General features: G+C 38.7%; 1 protein-coding gene and 1 pseudogene across 2 annotated transcripts in view; one reads left to right on the forward strand and one right to left on the reverse strand.

Annotated features, from left to right (window-relative positions):
- Nucleotides 1-19,836, forward strand: part of NSF (N-ethylmaleimide sensitive factor, vesicle fusing ATPase) — a 114,012-nt gene that overhangs the window by 4,030 nt on the left and 90,146 nt on the right. For both annotated transcript variants that reach the window (XM_006092209.3, XM_014458721.2), the window contains exons 2-7: nt 6,654-6,739; nt 9,105-9,204; nt 11,305-11,344; nt 12,347-12,513; nt 15,889-15,996; nt 17,613-17,688. In XM_006092209.3, coding sequence (XP_006092271.1) covers nt 6,654-6,739; nt 9,105-9,204; nt 11,305-11,344; nt 12,347-12,513; nt 15,889-15,996; nt 17,613-17,688 — 577 coding nt within the window. The remainder of the gene's footprint in view (nt 1-6,653; nt 6,740-9,104; nt 9,205-11,304; nt 11,345-12,346; nt 12,514-15,888; nt 15,997-17,612; nt 17,689-19,836) is intronic.
- On the reverse strand, nt 16,165-16,923 carry LOC102428713 (annotated as a pseudogene).

Consider the following 19,836-nt stretch of genomic DNA (forward strand, 5'->3'; position numbering starts at 1 on the left):
TAACTGCCCCCCGTACCAGTGTGCTCACCCCAACTACCCCCCTTGCTGGCCTGCTCACTCCAAATGACTCCATCTTCTATTCCATTTGTGTCCTTTCCACCCCTAAGTTAATGTCATGTCCTTAATGTGTGGTTATGAGATGTCTCTGTGACTGAGCTGGGAAACCTTTCATGTTTCTCTTTCCTTTCCTTTCATCTCAGGATAACTGAGCTCTGCGGTTTGTGTGGGACCAAAGGCCCTGGGAATACAATGCTGAGCCCTCTGAACTCATTTTATTCTTTTTTTTTTTTTTTTTTTTTTTTTTTTTTTTTTAAAATATATTTTATTGATTTTTTACAGAGAGGAAGGGAGAGAGATAGAGAGTTAGAACCATCGATGAGAGAGAACATCGATCAGCTGCCTCCTGCACATCTCCCACTGGGGATGTGCCCGCAACCCAGGTACATGCCCTTGACCGGAATCGAACCTGGGACCTTTCAGTCCACAGGCCGACGCTCTATCCACTGAGCCAAACCAGTTTCGGCCATTTTATTCTTTTTTGTATTATTTGATTCCTGGGTCTGAATTAAACATGAAAACAGAAGAAAATATACCCTTAGATATAGAATCTGAGTCATTACCCAGAGATTTCTGCGGGAGTTGACACTGAGGCATGAGACACATGTGTTTATTGGTCAGTTTCCTCAACTATGGAACGAAGGTTGATCCTGCCCCTCACATCCTTTGGAGGTTGGATATGATGCATCCAGAGGGATTAACTGGCAGCTCAGAGAGTAAGATCAGAAGTCAACAGACACTTGTTTCTTTACCCAGACAGAGTTAGGAAAGCACAACTCCTTTTATCATAACAGCAGCAAGGGCCATGCCTGTGGGAGGAGGAGCAGGGAGCCAGGGCTTCCCCCTTGCTCCTTCCCCGCCGTTCCTCCCTCCATCCCTGCACTGGTCCAGCAGCTATTGCTATCCTGGAACTGCTCAACTCAGGCTCTGGCCCTGCCCATCTCACAGGGAGGAGCATGGGCAGTTTCTTGCAGACACAGAAGCAGCTGTGGAGTAGGGAGGTGGCGGTTTTTCCCCTGAGCAGGCGCTGAAATCCTTGTTGAAGTCTCCACTCCGGAGCCTGCGAGTCCGAGTCCTGGGAGACTGCGCAGTGGAGGTGCCACATTCCTTTCAGTAGAAACTGAAGATTGATAGGAGCCTGCTGGCTGGGGGGAAGGACCAGGAGGTCTGTCTTGCGCCCATTCGCCAATCCCCAGTCCCGCTTCGCTGATCGCGCCGCCTGAACCCCCGGGGCGGCACCCGCCAGAGCATCGCGCCGGGCCGGGCCGCACATGGTGCAGGGCCCCCCGCAATCACTGCACCCACCTGAGCCTCACCGCCTGGGGCACACACAGGGGCCTGGATGGCAGCTCCCACTGTCCCGCCCTGCCCGCCGTATGCAAATTAGCCACCATCTTTGTTGGTGGTTAATTTGCATATCGCTCTGATTGGCTGGTGGATGTAGAGAAGGTACAGTCAATTTGCATCTTTGTCTTTTATGAGATAGGATAGCTTATTGACTATATTGTCCTTCTCTACAATTACATAGCTTTAAAATTATTCTTGCTGTCTGGTAGGGTAAGTCTGCTCCTTATTTTTCTTCATTTGGCATTTCTTGGTCCTTTTTCTTTTTCTTTATTTAAGTAAATTTTAGAAAAAGAGGAAGGGTGGGATTGAACCCACAACCCAGGTATGTGCCCATGACCTTTCTGGTACCTGGGATGACACTTCAACCAATTAAGCCACACAGACCAGGGCTCTTGGCCCTTTTTTAAAAAATAAATTTTAGGAGCCACTTAATCCTTCTTCATTAAAAACATTTTTATCTTTAAATTTAAGTTATCTTTATCTGTTGCTATTGATTTTGATTTACTTTTTCATTTAAAAATATTTTTTTATTGATTTCAGAGAGTAAGAGGGAGAGAGAGAAACATCAATGATGAGAGAGAATCATTGATTGGCTGCCTCCTGCACGCCCCACACTGGGGGTCGAGCCCGAAACCCCACCATGTGCCCTGACTGGGAATCGAGCCGTGACTTTGTGGTTCATAGGTTGACGATCAACCACTGAGCTACACCGGCTGGGCTGATTTTTCATTTTGACGTTAAGCCAAAAAGTGACAACTTTGTGCTCTATAGATTTGAAACCAAATGAATTTGCATTAGCTGTTTATGAGTAATGCAGGGTATTTTGGTGCTTTGCTAAATTTAGAATGAAGTGCTAAAGTTCTGATGTATTTTGCACTAACCATATAGATCTTTGGTAATAAAATGGGAAAATGATTAATTTAAAACAAGAACCTATCGGCAGCTGCTCTATAGAGCCTGCCCACACCTTTCCTTGCCCTCTTTCCCCCAGATGAGTTTTCCTTGCTCTTCCTCTTTCTCCTAAGCTCCAAAGGCCCTTCTTTTGCCTCTGTAACTTGTTTCCTGAGCCCACGCCCAGCTGACTCACTTTTCCTACCTCTGTGACTCTAAATTTTTGCTTATAAAAAGAAAAAGAAATAACATCATTTTTGAAATCTAACTTTTATTTTTAAAATTACTAAATAACAAAGAGTATTTAGGGTTTCACTGGTGGGTTTTTTAAATTGTAAGGTGTTTTTAGTGTTAGGTGCATGTGAACATTTTCCTACTTGGTTAGACAAGTAATGAATATAGTAATTATCACTAATTCTGGGTCTTCCAAAGAACATCTGTGTTAGGGGATTTTAAAATGTTAGTTATCCTAGTTACTTTTCTCCTAGAGAAGAATATTAACAAAATTTTGTGAGAGGATAAAGACAGTTCCCACTGTTTAGAACAGAGCCTGGCATGGAAGTATTGATGATCTTTTAATGAATGAATGAATATGTATTTCTGAATACCTTAATCATTTTGGACAGTGTCTTCAGTTTGAATTTTAATGTTATGTTCTCTGCCAAGCTATTGAATACTCCACTGTTGTTTATTCTGTTATCTACATCATTAATAAGATAGTATAGATATAACTTTAACAGCTGCTGGACTCCAATACAGTCTTTTCTTCACCTGCAGATATTGAGCCTGATAACTGCTTTTTGTATATATACCCTTTTAATCAATTTACTACTAATTAAGAATCAAAATAAACTTAATTATATTTACCAAGTTAAATGATGAAATGGACTAAGCATTACTGAAGCCTCTTTTCCACATTTTTCTCTTCTATTGTAGAAGGAAATGAAGCTGTCAGTATTTGTTTTTTTATGAAGTTTATTTCTCCTTAGTACAATGATTCTCAAAGTGGAGATTGCAGACCAGCTAATTAACATCACCTGAGAACTTGTTCAAAATGCAAGTTCTCAGGCCCCACCCCAGGCTGATTAAATTAGAAGCTCTGAAGTAAGGCCCGTGCAGTCTCCCTCTCCCCTCCCCTCCCATCCCCTCCCCATCCCTCCTTCTTCTCCCCCTCCCCTCCTTCTCTTTCCCCTCTCCCTCCCCCTCTCCAGAATAGGGTACAGAGAGAGAGAGAGAAAGAGAAGCATTGATGTATGAAAAAAGCATCAGCAGGTTGCCTTTCATATCTGCCCCTACTGGGGATTGAACCCACAACCTAGGTATGTGTCCTAACCAGGAATTGGACCAGCAACCTTTTGGTGCACAGGATGACGTTCTAGCCAACTGAGCCACACCAGCCAGGACCCCTGCAATCTCTTTTAAGTGTTCTCTAGGTGATTCTGATGTATGCTAAAATGGAGAACCATTAATAGCATTTTGAGCTCTCCCATTTAGTTCCTTATAACTTGTTGAAGATGTTTTTTTCCAGATTTCTTCCCAAATGTTTACTCAACCTTGTTATTTCCAGATTTTCATTTAATGCCTTTTCTTCCTTTTAATACCTTCACCTATATCCAATTTTCAAACATTTAAGAAAGTGTAGTTATTTTTTGCATATAGTAGATTTGGTACCCTGACTAAACCGCCCTTAGAAACAATTGAAATGCTAGATAGTATGGTAACTATAGTTAATAACATATTGTATACTTGAAATTTGCTGAAAGAATAGATATTAAGTGTTCTCACCATGCACACGTGGGCACACACACACACACACACACACACACACAAAATGGTAACTATGTAACTTCATTGTGGTAATCATTGCACAAGGTATACTTATATCAAAACACCACATTGTATACCTTAGACAAAACTCCTTAGGCTGAACATATGGATGTTTATGACCCAGCCGTTCTACTGGAGGCTGGGTGGGGTGAGGTGGGAATATATTCAATAGAAATGCATACAGATATCATCCAAAAGACATGTACAAACATGTTAATAGCAACAGGATTCATAATTAAAAACTAGAAACAACTTAAGTGGATACATAATGGTGGTATGTTACTATAATTATATATTATAAGATAAATGAAAATGAGTGAACTATTGCCACAACATGGATGAGTCTCACAATCATAATATTGAAGGGTAGAAGTCAGACAGGAATAATACATGACGTATGATTCCACTTTATATATAAAATTTTCAATGACAGGCAAAACTCATCTAAGGTTTTATCTGGTGATAGAAACAAGATAGTAGTTATCTGTGGTTGGGGGCAAAAATCTAGTGATGGGGGTGGGGAGAGCTGGGTAGTATGGAATGCTGGTAATGTCTTTCTTCAACTGGGTGTTGGTTACCTTGGGTGTGTTCACTTTGTAGAAATCCATTAAACCAAACATTTACAATGTATATATTTTTCTGTACGTATGTTTTTCTTCAATGAAATGTTGATTTAAAGAAATGGTAATGTCTTGTAGGTGAAAGAGACCCCAGGGTAGGTGGGAAACTAAAAGGCTGGGTATATTTTTGTCAGATGACTGGTCAAATTGTGTCCGTGGACAAAAATACTGTCTCATTCAGAAATCAAACTTATGACCTAGACTTTATTCATCTCATGTTCTAAATTAGTGATTTCCAAACAGTTTATCATGAATCCCGTAAGTAAAAAATGTATTGATCATTTATATGTATATATATTTATAACTTATCCTCTAATAGTTTATAAATATATATAAAACACATAGCAAAATAAAAAGGATGAGCTAAAGATGAAAAATATATTCTCAATTTTCTTTTATTTATTAATAATACAGAAAGTAAAGTCATAGCTTCATTATTCTTTAAATTCTTGGTTTAATATTTTGTGATACACCTATTCAGTTTGTTTTGATACTTGGATTACCAGACAAACTTGAGGTACACATATCCCACTTTAGAGACCACTGCTCTAGACAACTGGGATAACTATCGAAACTAGCCTTTGGTTAAAACAAAAGCGAAGCAAAAAGTAATTTGTTTTCCTCTATAAATTTGTGTTTGGGAGACAAAGAAGAATCAGCTTTGGCTTGAGGTTTGAAGAATGGGCACTGTAGTTATAAAAGACTGACTACGAGTGCAATATTTCACTAACTAGGAAACCTGAGAGAACAGTGGAGGGTTATAAATACATTATATATAGTGTATATATAACATATATATACATTACATATATATAATGGTTAATAAATACATTATATGGAGGAATGTTTTGCTAGCCACTGTTGATCAAAAGATTGTTATGCCCTGTTTTTAAAAAATGTAACCCTGTAATTATCTTTGTTGGGAGCTATTTGGAATTTGGTTTTTCTCAATCTGTAAGAGACATGGCTTAGAGCCACTTGGGATCTCTTATAAAACTACTAGAGTTCTGGTGCACGAAATTCATGCATGGGGGTTGGGGGAGGGGTCCCTCAGTCCGGCCTAAACCCTCTCCAATCCAGGACCCCTCGGGGGATGTCCGACTGCCGGTTTAGGCCCAATCCCGCTAAACCTGCAGTCGGACATCCCTCTCGTAATCCGGGTCTGCTGGCTCCTAACTGCCTGGTCGCCCCTAACTGCTCTCCCCTGCCGGCCTGGTCACGCCTAACTGCTTCTGCCTCGGCCCCTGCCACCGTGGGCCACCGTGGCTTTGTCTGGAAGGATGTCCAGATGGATGTCCGGAAGATGTCTGGTCTAATTAGCATATTACCCTTTTATTAGTATAGATACTTTTCATGATACACTTTATCAAACTTATTGAATCTACTTCATTGTGTTTGAATCAGTTAAGATTCTTCTCTTTGAAGAGGTGGAAAACCAATTCAAATAAGCTTGAGCAAAAAAGAGAATTTATTGGCTTATAACCAACGTTCAGGACTCAAGGACTTTAACTTGGTTATCAGGTCTCTGTTTCAAGGTTTTATTTGTGTCTCTGTTACCTTTGCTTTCTTTGTGATAGGTTTATTCTTAGAGCAGAAAGTCCTCCTCCGTGTGGTGGTGAGGCAAGGGAGAATTCCTTTCTTTTATTCCAGGTCTACATAAGGCCCCATGGGTGGAATAGGACTCTATGTGGCCGTATGTGTGCTGTGATTGGCACACCCACAAAAGCATGTGGAATGAGGAAGGAACAGTTTTTCAAAGGAAGGGTTTGCTATTATCACAAAGGAAGGGGTGCTGGGAGTAAAAACAATAGGTGCTTACAACAGGTGATGAGGAATAGAGGACAGGAAGGCATAAACTGTCTTTAAGGTTATAAAAGATAATTTCATTTTCCTAATCATTTCTTTTTATAGAGTATGCAAGCTGCGAGATGTCCTACAGATGAATTATCTTTAACCAACTGTGCAGTTGTGAATGAAAAAGATTTCCAGTCTGGCCAGTGAGTACCTAACTTTGTTTTTCTTCTAACCTGCTAGAAGAAATACCTGCTAGATGGTATTTTAGAAAGTTCTAGAGAGCCCTTATTTTTTAGTTAACTTGAGAATAATTTTTTATTCCCCTTGCTGAGTTGGAAAATGGAAGAGATGAGAAAGTTATGTATTTCAGTCTTAACTGTGTTAAACTTTCATAACTATAACATTTTTAAAAGCATATATTGCTTTTTATAACTTTTTTAAAAATCAATTTTCCTAGCAGAACTAAACATACTGGTCATATGAATCATATATAGCATTGCCATTAGGTTTTTTGGCTCCAAAGTCAGGTTGTCTGAGTTTAGATTCTGACTCTGCCAATTATGAACTTGGTGACCATGGGTAAGTTACCATCTTTGTGTCTCTGTCCCAATCTGTAAAAAGGGAATGATGATAATTGTAAAGATTGAGTTATACAAATAAAGCACTTAGGACAGTGCCTAGCACATTAATAAGTCCTCAATAAATATTAGCCATTTTGATCAGTGATGCTAAGATATTTAAAAGGCATGAAAATTAGAAGATGCACAACCAATATAGAATCTTTATAAGCATTTTTAATTGTCATTTATTTTAACTGATTCATGTCACCCCACTGCCAGAACTTCCACAGGCCCTGCTACCAAGTTCAGTGCCCTCCATGTTTCTCAGGTTGACTGAGGTAAGGGGCTGTACCAGAAGGCAGACTAGGGAGATAAGGAATAAAGAAGCAGGATTTTTTTAAAAAATATATTTTATTGATTTTTTACAGAGAGGAAGGGAGAGGAATAGAGAGTTAGAAACATCGATGAGAGAGACACATCGATCAGCTGCCTCCTGCACGCCCCCCCCCCCGCCCCCCACTGGGGATGTGCCCGAAACCAAGGCACATGCCCTTGACCGGAATCGAACCCGGGACCCTTCAGTCCCCAGGCCGATGCTCTATCCACTGAGCCAAACCGATCAGGGCAAGAAGCAGGATTTTAACTGAGCCTTTATTTGTTTGTTTTTAATTTTTCTGTGAAATACATGAGTTTCTCAGAGTTAGAATTGGTAATAATCTGTGGTTTTTTCAGCTTCAGAATAAGGATCTGTAGTACATGATTATATTAATATTGTTTTCAGTCCTAAAATTCTGTGATGCTCAGTTGAACACAGAACTCTCCACATATAAACTGCAGTATGGATAATCAGTGTGAGAATTTTTTTTATGGAATTCTTTTATATATGTCAAATGTTCACTGTGCTCATGAAGGGGGTATTTAAAATATAGTAGTTATAAGGAACTTGTGTTTTAGTGGCAAACTGATAATGTATGGAAACATTAACCATTAATATTAAAAAATATAGCTTTCTAAAAGGTAATTTAAAAAAGATGGCACGTGCCCTGACCGGTTTGGCTCAGTGGATGGAGCGTCGGCCTGCAGACTGAAGGGTCACAGGTTCGATTCAGATCAAGGGCATGTACCTTGGTTGAGGGCACATCCCCAGTAGGGGATGTGCAGGAGGCAGCTGATCGATGTTTCTCTCTCATCGATGTTTCTAGCTCTCTATCCCACTCCCTTCCTATCTGTAAAAAATCAATAAAATATATTAAAAAAAAAAAAAAGATAGCACATAACAGTTTGAAGCTTCTATCTCATACACAGTTCTTGGTAGTTTCTTGGTATAAAAGATTATCATGAAAGGACTATATTTTATCTGTTTATAGGTAACTTCTGAGCAGGGTGAATTAGCATAAAATGCTTTGAAATAGTAAATATTAATATGTATATGAAAGCTGATATATTTTGTAAAAATTTTTTACCATCTTTTTAGGTTATTACTTCTTCAACCTATTGTGAAAGTCTGCAAAGAGATTTAAACACTTGTCCTGAAAACTAACTTTTTTTACTGCCATATCCGGTTCTATCTTTGGTTCTCCTCCCTTTATTCTATTTTGAGGTGAAATAATTCTCAGGAGAGGAAATTCATATAGTTTTTACTTAATATTAAAGACTAAATCACTGTTATCAGTTTTAAGTAAACTAAAAAAAAAAAACGGTTATCAGTTTATGTAAACTGGAAATGTAATGAAGTTTATATTTTGAGTGATATATACTCTCTTGAACTTGGTCCTCATTCTGCTTGATGTGTGTTTGGCTCAAGGTGTTCCTTATGCCTGGAAAACATTTTGACTGGCTCACATATTTTAGAAATGAAATTTGTGCTCCTAGTCTTTCAGGACTGTCATATAATGCCATTTTCCCGCCTGGTACTCATCAAGTCTCAGTTGTTGGAAATGAACACATTTGGAAATGGTATTCTTCATCTCCTTTGACATGGAGTGCTGCCTGTGTTTCTGTCTTTTAGGCATGTGATTGTGAGGACCTCTCCCAGCCACAGGTACACATTTACACTGAGGACCCATCCATCAGTGGTTCCAGGGAGCATTGCATTCAGCTTACCTCAGGTAACTCAGGTGTTAATTTATTCTCTTCCATTCCTGCAGGTTGTGGAGGCAGCAATCCATTTAAAGCAAGCATCACTCTTCCTATAACTATTGTTCCACGCTGAAGAAAAACATCTAGATAATATACTGGGAATTTAAAGATATATCCTTAATTTCCAATTTTACTGTGTCTGCCTTTTATTACCTTGATTTTTTTTCCTAATTTAAAAAAATTCTGCAGTATTATCAGTTAGCTTTCAGATAAGGTGCTAAGTTATTTTAATGTTAACTTCCAGGGTAACAGAGCAGATATAAAAATAGCATTTACTTATAAAGTTGACACCTATTAATAGTGATTTTTAAATGCATTGATGTCAGACTAAAGAATATGATATGAGTAATTGTTATCTCAAATTACAACCTAACTTGCTGGGCTCCAGTAATGACTGGAAGGATAGCGATCACATTTGTAACTGTTGTTGGATTCTGCAGAGGGAAAATTGCCTAGCACTGTTCCAGACATATAATCCATAATCTAGGAGCACCACAGGTACTAGTGTGTGTTCTATTGTTCCTTATTACCTTGCTTATGCTGCTGATCTCACAGTCTTAAGCATTGTAAATACTACCCCTCCTCTTTCTAATAAGCAGTGATTTACTCATGATTTCTGACTATTTCTCCTTGTCTTTTTGGTGTTAAAAAGAATTTCCCTCCAACATTTACTGTAGGCCAGATATTATTCTAAGTAACTTTTGCATGTATTTGCTCATTTACTTCTAAAACAACCCTATACTGTAGATACTGTTATTATCATACTTTGAGGCTGTCTTTGGAATTGAAGTGCAGAACCTAAATATGGCTTCTCTGTGACCCCAAGTCTGGGCTTAACCAGCATGCTGCTAAATTTCAGGTTGGCTGTGTGTGGGATGGGATATTACAGAAGAGGGGTGTGAAGGGCAGAGAGGAGGGAGAGTGACCTATGATGTAAGGGAGAGCACTTAATGTTGTACACATTTAAAATTCAGCATCCTGTTAGCTATCCACCACAAAATCCACAGTGTTCAGATGAGTAGACAAACTATTGATTTTCAGCCAAAAATTATTTTTCTCACTGTTCTTTGGAGTGTTATCAGTGGTTACTAATTTTGAATCTGTACCAAGCCAGTCCCGAATTCCTGCCTAAACACAATCTGGGTCTGCCTCCATACATTATTGCCATTGTAACCATTCTCGACCTGGAGAGAAGCTGAAGTCTGGCTGCAAATGCCTGAGAATCCTTTGGCTGGTACACAGAGACTAGCTGTGGCCATCTAATGATTTGAATCCCTGCTTGGGTTTCAGTATACATTGTCTGACCAGTTTTAATTTGGTTTTTATGAACTGAATGTTTTTCTTTCTGTGATACTGTCACAAACAGTATAACTAACCCCAGTGCATTTAGATACTGAACTATCTGATGCTACAAAGAGCTTTGGGAGAGTTATACTACGCAAATGAGCATCTACTCAGTGGTGCTGGCTTTACTGTAAAAAGGCAAGCTTTGTGTGTTTTGGGATGGATGTGCATAAGTTTCCTAGACTGCTGTCACAAGTTATACCAAGAACTGGGTGGCTGACAACAGCAGAAATTTCTTCTCACAGTTCTGCAGGCGGGAAGTCTGAAATCAGCGTGTCAGCATGCCACACTCTCTCTGAAGGCCCTCGGGAAAATCTGTTCCATCCTTAGCTGCTGGTGTTGCTGACCATCCTTGTTGTCCTTTGACTGGTAGATGTATCACTTCATTCTCTGCCTCCTTCGCCTCATGACTTTCTACCCATGTATCTGTGTGTCTTCTCTTCTTGTAAGGACAACAGTTATTTTGGCTTAGAACCCATTCTAATTTGATATAACCTCATCTTAACTTGATTCCATGTGCAAAGAGCTTATTTTCAAATACAGTCACATTCACAGGTGCCAGGACGAAGACTTCAACATATCTGTTTGTGGGACAATTCAACATAAAAGAGTATACCATGTTTTGGTCTTTGAATGTGTTCCTGAAATTCAGGGAAATTCCTCATTTATCTAATTTTGATTGATTTGACTTTAAGTGTCTATTTTTTTTCTTTTTTCTTTTACAGCGAAAATGGGCTGGACTTTCTATTGGGCAAGAAATAGAAGGTAGGTAAATATTTTAGCTACCTGAGGGAGATTTTCTTTATGATTTTCTCATAGTTCTGGAGATCTGTACAATTTCCTGTTACTGGTTGTTAGGTCATTGCACATTCATTATAATCATACTAGAGGCCCAGCACATGAAATCGTGCGTGGTTAGGGTCCCTAGGCCTAGCTTGCGATCAGGGCCATGTTCTGCCCGTTTGCCAGTCCCCAGTTTCGCCCTGCCCCCACCACCTATCAATTGGAGCCTGAGGGCCGGGAGGAGGTACCAAGAGGTCTGTCTTCCACCTGCTCGCCAGTCGCCACTGCCACCGATTGATTGGAGCCTGGCCACCCTGATCAGGGTGTTGGGGGCAAACTGGCCTAGATCAGGCCGGTTCGCTGGCCACAGTGGGTGTCCTAGCGACCGGTTGTTAGGTCATTATGTTCGTGATGGCATTACGGTCTCTGGCTTTTTATATATATATAGATTATTGGTTAGATCTATGAAACTGTTGTTTTGAGGAAGATTCAGAGGCCTTTTGGAAGCGGCGAGTGGCTGTGATTTCCCCACAAGAGTTGGGTGAGGGAGGAATAAAATAGAAAGAGAGTGTTGTTCAGTATGTTGGAATTGATTCGGATGGGGAAGAACATCTCTAGTGATTATTACTATGTTTTAAAATCTGTGCCTGTGTCTCTTAATGAAAGCCATGTAAAGCCCCTCTCTTTACATGGGAGAGATAGAAACATAAATGATGAGGGAGATTCTTCTATTGGCTGCCTCCTGCACGGCCCCCACCCGGGATCGAGCCCACAACCTGGGCACGTGCCCCTGACCGGAATGGAACCCGGGACCCTTCAGCCCACAGGGCTCTATCCACTGAGCCAAACCGGCTAGGGCTGTAAAGCCCCCTTTTGGTTAAGTTCTGTTAGGATTCATTTTGGCGAAACTTTTAGTTACTTGGAACACAGCAAGTCTCTGGTGTCCCTGTGATTTTTAAAAATGCTTACTTTTTTTTACCCTAGTGTCCTTATATACGTTTGACAAGACCAAACAATGTGTTGGCACAATGACCATCGAGATTGATTTCCTGCAGAAAAAAAGCATCGACTCCAATCCTTATGATACCGACAAGATGGCAGGAGAATTTATTCAACAGTTCAACAACCAGGCATTCTCAGTGGGACAACAGGTAGCTTGAAATTTTCTTTCCTTGCTTTCTCTTTATAGGCATTCTAATCCCTGCAGTTGTCCAAAAATTATTCTACTTTTAAAAAACTGAGAGGAGCTTTACATATGAACAGGTGTATCTAAGATGAGTGTAACAAGTGAGGGAAATGTTTAGAAAAATTCTAAAGACGCCTTAGGTTACAATATGATGTATAATTACAGCAGCTTTTCCATTTGTAAATTGGGAACATACATGTCTCAAATTTCTTATTTTCTTATTGTGGGGCATTTGTTTAGTCTTTGGGTGCCTTTCTCTTTAATGATATATTTCTGTAGACAAGTAGTTCTTAACTTTTTTTGGTTATAAACCTCTTTGAGAATCTTAAGGAAATTATGTATGTATATTTTCAGGTTTTTCATAGAACCTCTGAAGCCCTGATTTTCTCTTTTTTAAAATGGTATTGCTGATGATGGCTGTTTGTTTGGACTTCACTTAATATCATATCGTTAACTTCCTAGGAAGAAATCTGTCCTTTTAAAATTGTTCTTTTAAAAAATATGTGAATTTATAAATTGCTTTTTGTTTGTACACATCCTGTATAATAAAGAGCTAATATGCTAATTAGACGGAACAGCAGAAGGACCGTCTGGACGACCATCCAGATGACCTTCGGAAAAGCTGGGGCTGTGAGGGTCGAGGCAGCTGGGGCTGTGAGGGGTGAGCCTCTTGCATGAATTTCATGCATCAGGCCTCTAGTAAATACAGAAGTAATTATTGCTCCTCTGCCCTTACATTTGTTCCCTTCTTTGCGACTTTTCCTAACCATTCCTAATTCCTTCCTCCTGTCATAGCTCCATAGCCATAGTCCTCAAAGTGTGGTCCTAAGGAGCCTGAGGGTCCCTGAGGCTCTTTCAGGGGGTGTGTAAAGTCAACAGCTATTTTCATATTAATACTAAGATATATTTGTCTTTTTCCTCTTATTCTGTTTGGCCTAATTAGCATATTAGCTCTTTATTATATAGGATGAGCAAATGGTGCAGTTTTGTAGATATGTGCTAGTGCAGCACATCAGCTGCTAACACAGTCATGGGGGCCAGGTGTCTTCCATTAGAGAGATTAGTGAAAAAGTGACTGTCACTCTTCCAACTTGTGTGTTTTTTATTTTGGACAGTAGAGAGTATTTTATAAACTAAAAATGTTATTTTTGTTAACACATCATGGGTTTATTAGTTAATTTTAGATTAATAAATAAAATTAAGTTCTTTTGTTCTAATTTCTAATATAGTAAATACCAATAGATAGAATCTATATAAACAAAGGCTTTTGGGGGGTCCTCAAAAATTTTTATTCTTTTTATTTTAACATTTTTATTGATTTCAGAGAGGAAGGGAGAGGGAGAGATAGAAACATCAATGATGAGAGAGAATCACCGATCAGCTGACTCCTGCACGCCTCACAATGGGGATCGAGCCCACAACGCCTGTATATGCCCTGACTGGGAATTGAACTGTGACCTCCTGGTTTATAGGTCGACGCTCAACTGCTTAGCCACGCCGGCTGGGCAAAAATTTTTATTCTTATAAAGGATCCTGAGACTGAAATGTTTGAGAATCCTTGCTTATAGCATTCTGATCTCTATGACTTAACCTTGACTCCCTTGCAGTCTCTCACATGGGAAGGTATGTAAGATGTGGAACAAGAGAAGCGGTAGAAGGAAAGAGTTGTTGGAGTGAAAGAGTGTTATTTATTTTCATCCTCTTTTTCAAAGGCATAGATCTGGAACAAGACTAAGAATTTGATAGCCTATACATTATAATATCAAACCTTTGTGAGTAGAAAATTAATGATAGACAGGAAAAGGATACAGTACATTTATTATTATTTTTAAGAATACTAGAATTGGTATGAACCTCAGAATTTATCTTATCTAACCTCCTCATTTTGCAAATGAGGACTTTTAGGTCCAGAGAAGGTAAATTACATACCCCTGGCTACACATCCAGGGGCATAACTGAGACAAGAACCCATTCATTAGTCAAGTGATCAGTTAATTAAACAAATATATATATTGAATACCTGATATGTTCCAGCCACCATTTTAGGCACTGCAGATCAGCAGTGAACAAAATACACATAATCCCCACTCTCATAGAACTTACTTTTTAGTTTGGGAGGACAGGAAATAAGAAAGAAATGCCATGAACTTGAAGTACTTTGGTGTAAATTGGATGATACACTAGGGAGCCACTGTGGAGCTACTTTGATCCAGGAAGGCTCTCCAAGAGGATCTTTAGCTGAAAATTTGTTGACTACCTATCCATTGCATTTGGGGCTATACTATATTCCTCTGGATTCCTATACTTTTGGGCTGATCCTTCAGCTCAAGTCATCTTGCTAAACTTCATTGATGTGGGTTTTTAAAAATATATTTTTATTGATTTCAGAGAGGAAGGGATAGGGAGAGAGAGATAGAAACATTAATGATGAGAGAGAATCATCGATCCGCTGTCTCCTGCATAACCTCTGTTGGGGATCAAGCCTGTAACCCAGGCATGTGCCCTGACTGGGAATCAAACCATAACTTCCTGGTTCCTAGGTCGATGCTCAACCACTGAGCCACACTGGCTGAGCTAAACTTCATTGTTTTTACCTTCTCCTTTAGTATTTTAATAGAAAATGCTTGGAAGAATGTTTAATAGAAAATGCTTTGGTATTTGTAATAATTTAAACCTAATAACTTGTGGATGTCTGTAAACCCATGAAATAAAATCCTCCATAATACAGAGAAGAAATAAATATCTTACCCCAAATCACTGTTCTTAGTATTTATTCCCTTTCAAAGTAAATAATAGTAGCAGGATTGACAGTCAACTTTGCCTGTTATGTTTCTTGTTATACCCCAGCATGTGAAGAGGGCCTAGCATGTGAAAGGCACTCAGTACGTACTTGGCAAATGGATGCATCAGACGCTGTCTCTGCACTCGTGTGGCAGGCATTTGGTATTGGTTTTAGAAAAGCATGGATGTCAGTCTCAGACCCAGGCTGACTCATGGCACTGTCATTTGCTGTGACTCTGGGTCACATTGCTCAGCCCATCTCTGGATCTCAGCTTCCTCACTAGTTAAAACTGAGGAATAATTTCTGTTTCCAGAAGAGTTGTAAATATTAATTACATAACCTCCTGTGGTGATTGTTAGGTACACAGCAAATAACTCAATAAGTGTTAGTTCCCTTTTCCTCTCATTGGCCAGTGGGTAGTTTGTCCATGGAGCAGATATAAGAGGAATACATAGGACAAAGCTGCTTTCCTGCATTTAGAGAACATTGCTGATGATATAAGAGTGAAGTCATTGTATCATAAAGTGATTTTTCTGCCCTTTCCTCTTTTCTACACAGCTTGTATTTAGCTTCAATGATAAGCTTTTTAGCTTAGTAGTAAAGGATATTGAAGCCATGGATCCCAGCATCCTGAAGGGAGAGCAGGGGACAGGTAAAAGACAAAAGGTATGTTTTATTTATAATTTTTTATTTGGTAATCTCTATGATGTGAATTGTGCAGATTAATAGAATTTTCCTACCCATTCTCTTGCTCAGTGATTTCTTTCATATATGCACTCTTTCTTTTATGATAGTGGGGAGAAAAAATTGCTTTTATAGCAAGCATTATTACTATTTTTTTTATTAACCTGTTTCAGACTTTATTCCCAAGCTTCTTCAGCTTAATTAGCTGCAAAGAATGATTTATATATAAGCAAAAACTGAAAAGAGCTGCAATGTCCGGGGGCATTGGGCTAAAAAATATTAGAGATCTAGATTTTATCAGATCCGTAAACAAAATTTGAAAAAGCAGTCATAATACAAAATAGCAGCTCCCAGAAACTTCTTCAAGTTTACCTTCTTCTGAAGTTGACTCAATTCAGTTTGCTTCATTCTTGGAAGCCTCATCAAAATTCTCCATAAGATCTGGAACTTCATCATCATCATCCTCTCCAGTAGCAAGTGGCACTTTTTCCATCCACAGATTGTTTGGGCAGAGTTTCAGCCAGTCTGCTTAAACTAGTAAGACTGTCTGCACCAAGCTGGTTTAAGATGCTGGGTAGCATTTCTGTCAGCTGCTTTGTCTCAGCATGGCCTGTAATGGTGAAAGTGTTCGCTGCCAGAGATGCCTGAACTTTAGGGTTGTTAAAGTGGATCACTGTCCATTGGTTTGTAAACATTTACCTCTTCAATACCAGAGATATTGTTTACCCCTAACTTCTTTAGGGAGATTGAAGTTTTTTATCATCTGCTGTAGCTGTTCTGTGAACCACCTTCTTCTTTCTACCAGCACTTCCTTTCCCACCAACGTGCACTTGTGCCTGCAGTTTGGCGAGTTTCTCTTGGTTCATGATAGTTTCTTTCATCTTGTTGGAGAGGAAACGAGGCCGCTCAGGGGGTCTAGGGCAGACCAGCTGAGAATAAGCGCACACACGTGGGGACGCAAGATGGCAGCTCAGCAAGCATTGTTATTAAAATACCAGGGGCCCCGTGCACGAATTCGTGCACAGGTGGGATCCCTTGGCCTGGCCAGAGATCAGGGCTAATCAGGGCCTTGTCTCCTAGTCATCCCTCCCTGCGGGAGGTTGGCTGGCTGGCCAGGGGGAGGGACCACTGGAGGTTGGCCGGCCGCAGGACATTGGCTGTGGGAGTGCACTGACCACCAGGGGCAGCTCCTACATTGAGCATCTGCTCCCTGGTGGTCAGTGCACGTCATAGTGACCGGTCATTACGGTCAACCAGTCTTAACGGTTGCTTAGGTTTTTATATATATAGATGGCATAAAATACACTTATTTGCAAACCTACTAGTAATTTGAAATTTGTAATCCTGGTTGAATAATATGTATTGATATGTATTGTAAATAAATAATAATAAGACAGGCATTATGAAAAGACATTTGCATTGAAATAAAGAAAATTGGAATAATTGTAAGGTAGTTATGACAAAAGTAAATGTAACTTAAATGATAGTTTGAAGATTTGCTCTGCTCAGAGAGACATCATTTCCTCTTTGTTTTTGACTTTGCTTTAAGAAGTCCAGAAGTCTGCTATTAGACTACTAATTATTGTCTTTCGGTACAGATTGAACTAGGACTGGTTCTTGGAAATAGTCAAGTTGCATTTGAAAAAGCAGAAAATTCATCACTCAATCTTATTGGTAAGACTTATAGTTTTTAGAAGATTCTGAATAACTCTGTTATATGTGATTCAACTGCAGTGATTTTCAAGTGGTAAAGAGAATAGTGGCATCGCCCTTGAGAAAGCTTTTCACAAAATCACAATGAGCTAATGTAGTAAAAGTTTAAAACCTTCACTAGATCAGCATTGTCTAATAAAAATATAATGGGAGCCACATATGTAATTTTTAATTTCCTAGTAACCACACTATAAATAAGGAAAAAGGTACAGATAAAGTTAATTTTTAAAGTTTTTCTATTGAGATAAGTTTAGGCTTACAGAAGTTTTGCAAAAGTAGTTCAGAGTTTCTGTATGCCCTTTACCAGCATCCTCTGATGTTACATGTTAAATAACCATAGTACGGTTACCAAAGCTAAATTATCATGGTTACATTGCTGCTAACTAGAGACTTCACCAGTTTTTTTATTATGTCCTTTTTCTCTTTCAGGATCTAATTCAGGACCCACATTACATTTAGTTGTTTAGTCTCCATGATCTTCTCCAGTCTCTGACAGTTCCTCAGACTTTCATGGTCTTGTATGACCTTGAGAACTGGTCAATTATTTTGTAGACTGTCCCTCACCTGGTTGTATGTTAAATGCAATACTAGTGTCACTTTTGTTAGTGATGGAGTTAAATGATGAATGTGCAGGTAAAGAAAGTCTTTCCAACAGATTCATTGTGTAGTCTTATTCTTTTATATTAGCCCCACTTTGAAAAGCAGATTGAGCTTCAAGAAGAGGAACTCACCAGAATAATGCCATTAACTTTATAGCAGTTATTATTTTTTATTAATTTAATAACTAAGTTAATGTTTACTCCAATAGAAAGAGAATTTTCTTTGGTTGCATACTATCATATCTAAGGTCATTTAATTTTCTTGGAATGTATAGCCTTTTTTAATTCATAAATTATTATTCCCTCTTATTATTTTTTCTTAATTATAAAGTAAAATATTTATTTTATAAAATATGAATAGACACCCAAACACAACTCACACTGAAAAATTTTTTAATTTGATTCTGTTTTCATACTGTTTTATAATTCTTTCAGAATAATGTATTGCAACCATCTTAATAAATACACCTTTCAACATTAATTTTAATAACTGTACGTCATATTATGGGTGTGGGATATATCAAAATCTGTTATTTTTTAAATATATTTCATTTATTTCAGAAAGGAAGGGAGAGAGAGAGAGAAACATCAATGATAAGAGAGTATCATTGACCGGTTGCCTCCTGCATGCTCCTTACCCGATATTGAGACCACAACTCGGGCATGTGCCCTCACAGGGAGTCAAACAGTGACCTCCTGGTTGAGCCACCCTGGCTGGACTCAAAATCTCCTGTTACTGATCAAATATATTTCTACAGTGTATTTTATGTCTTGTACACTTTTTTTTTAATCTCAGGAATTGTGTGACTTTCATACAGTGTGGGTATTTCTAAGTAATTTTTGTGAAGGTGTGATAGGTTTTTCCCTGTGGAAAATAAAATTGTGGTGATTTAGCATACAGTAGGTTCGGCCACAAGAGGGCAGTAGAGTGTAAGAAAAATATTTTCCGTAGCTTTGTAAAGGAAATGTTAAGTCCACAAAACTCTAACCATAAAACTACCATTTAAGATAAATTTTTTCTAATGCAACCTTTTCTTCCCTAATTTAATAAAACCTATGAAATTACTTTTTTATTTATAGTAGTGTATTCCAAGGCACTTTTATTCTTTGTATTTGTGATAGTTAATGTGGTTCTCTGGAGTTACTTTAGGTGGCACTATGACATTTAAGTGAAATAATTTGTGTGAAAGAATTTGAAAACACCAATTTTGAAATCATTAAAGACATTAGGATGATTTTGGACTTTGATGTACAAGTGAAGAAAAGCAAATAAGACACCAAACTTAGTGCATCTTCTCAGGCCGAGGGGTTCCTATACTCAATTATAAATTTAATCTAGATAAATACATGTATTTTTAAATACACTTGCCTTAGGAGCCTTGAGGGACTGCTAGATTTCAGTTACGTTTCTGGCAGCTGGTGTTGTCTTCATCAGATATGCACATGGTGTTTCTTCTAATCAACCAAATTAGTTAACTTGGTTAGGATTCCATGGATTGATTACAAATGG

Source organism: Myotis lucifugus, unplaced genomic scaffold, assembly GCF_000147115.1.
Source record: "Myotis lucifugus unplaced genomic scaffold, Myoluc2.0 scaffold_99, whole genome shotgun sequence".
In the NCBI taxonomy this organism is placed as follows: domain Eukaryota; kingdom Metazoa; phylum Chordata; class Mammalia; order Chiroptera; family Vespertilionidae; genus Myotis; species Myotis lucifugus.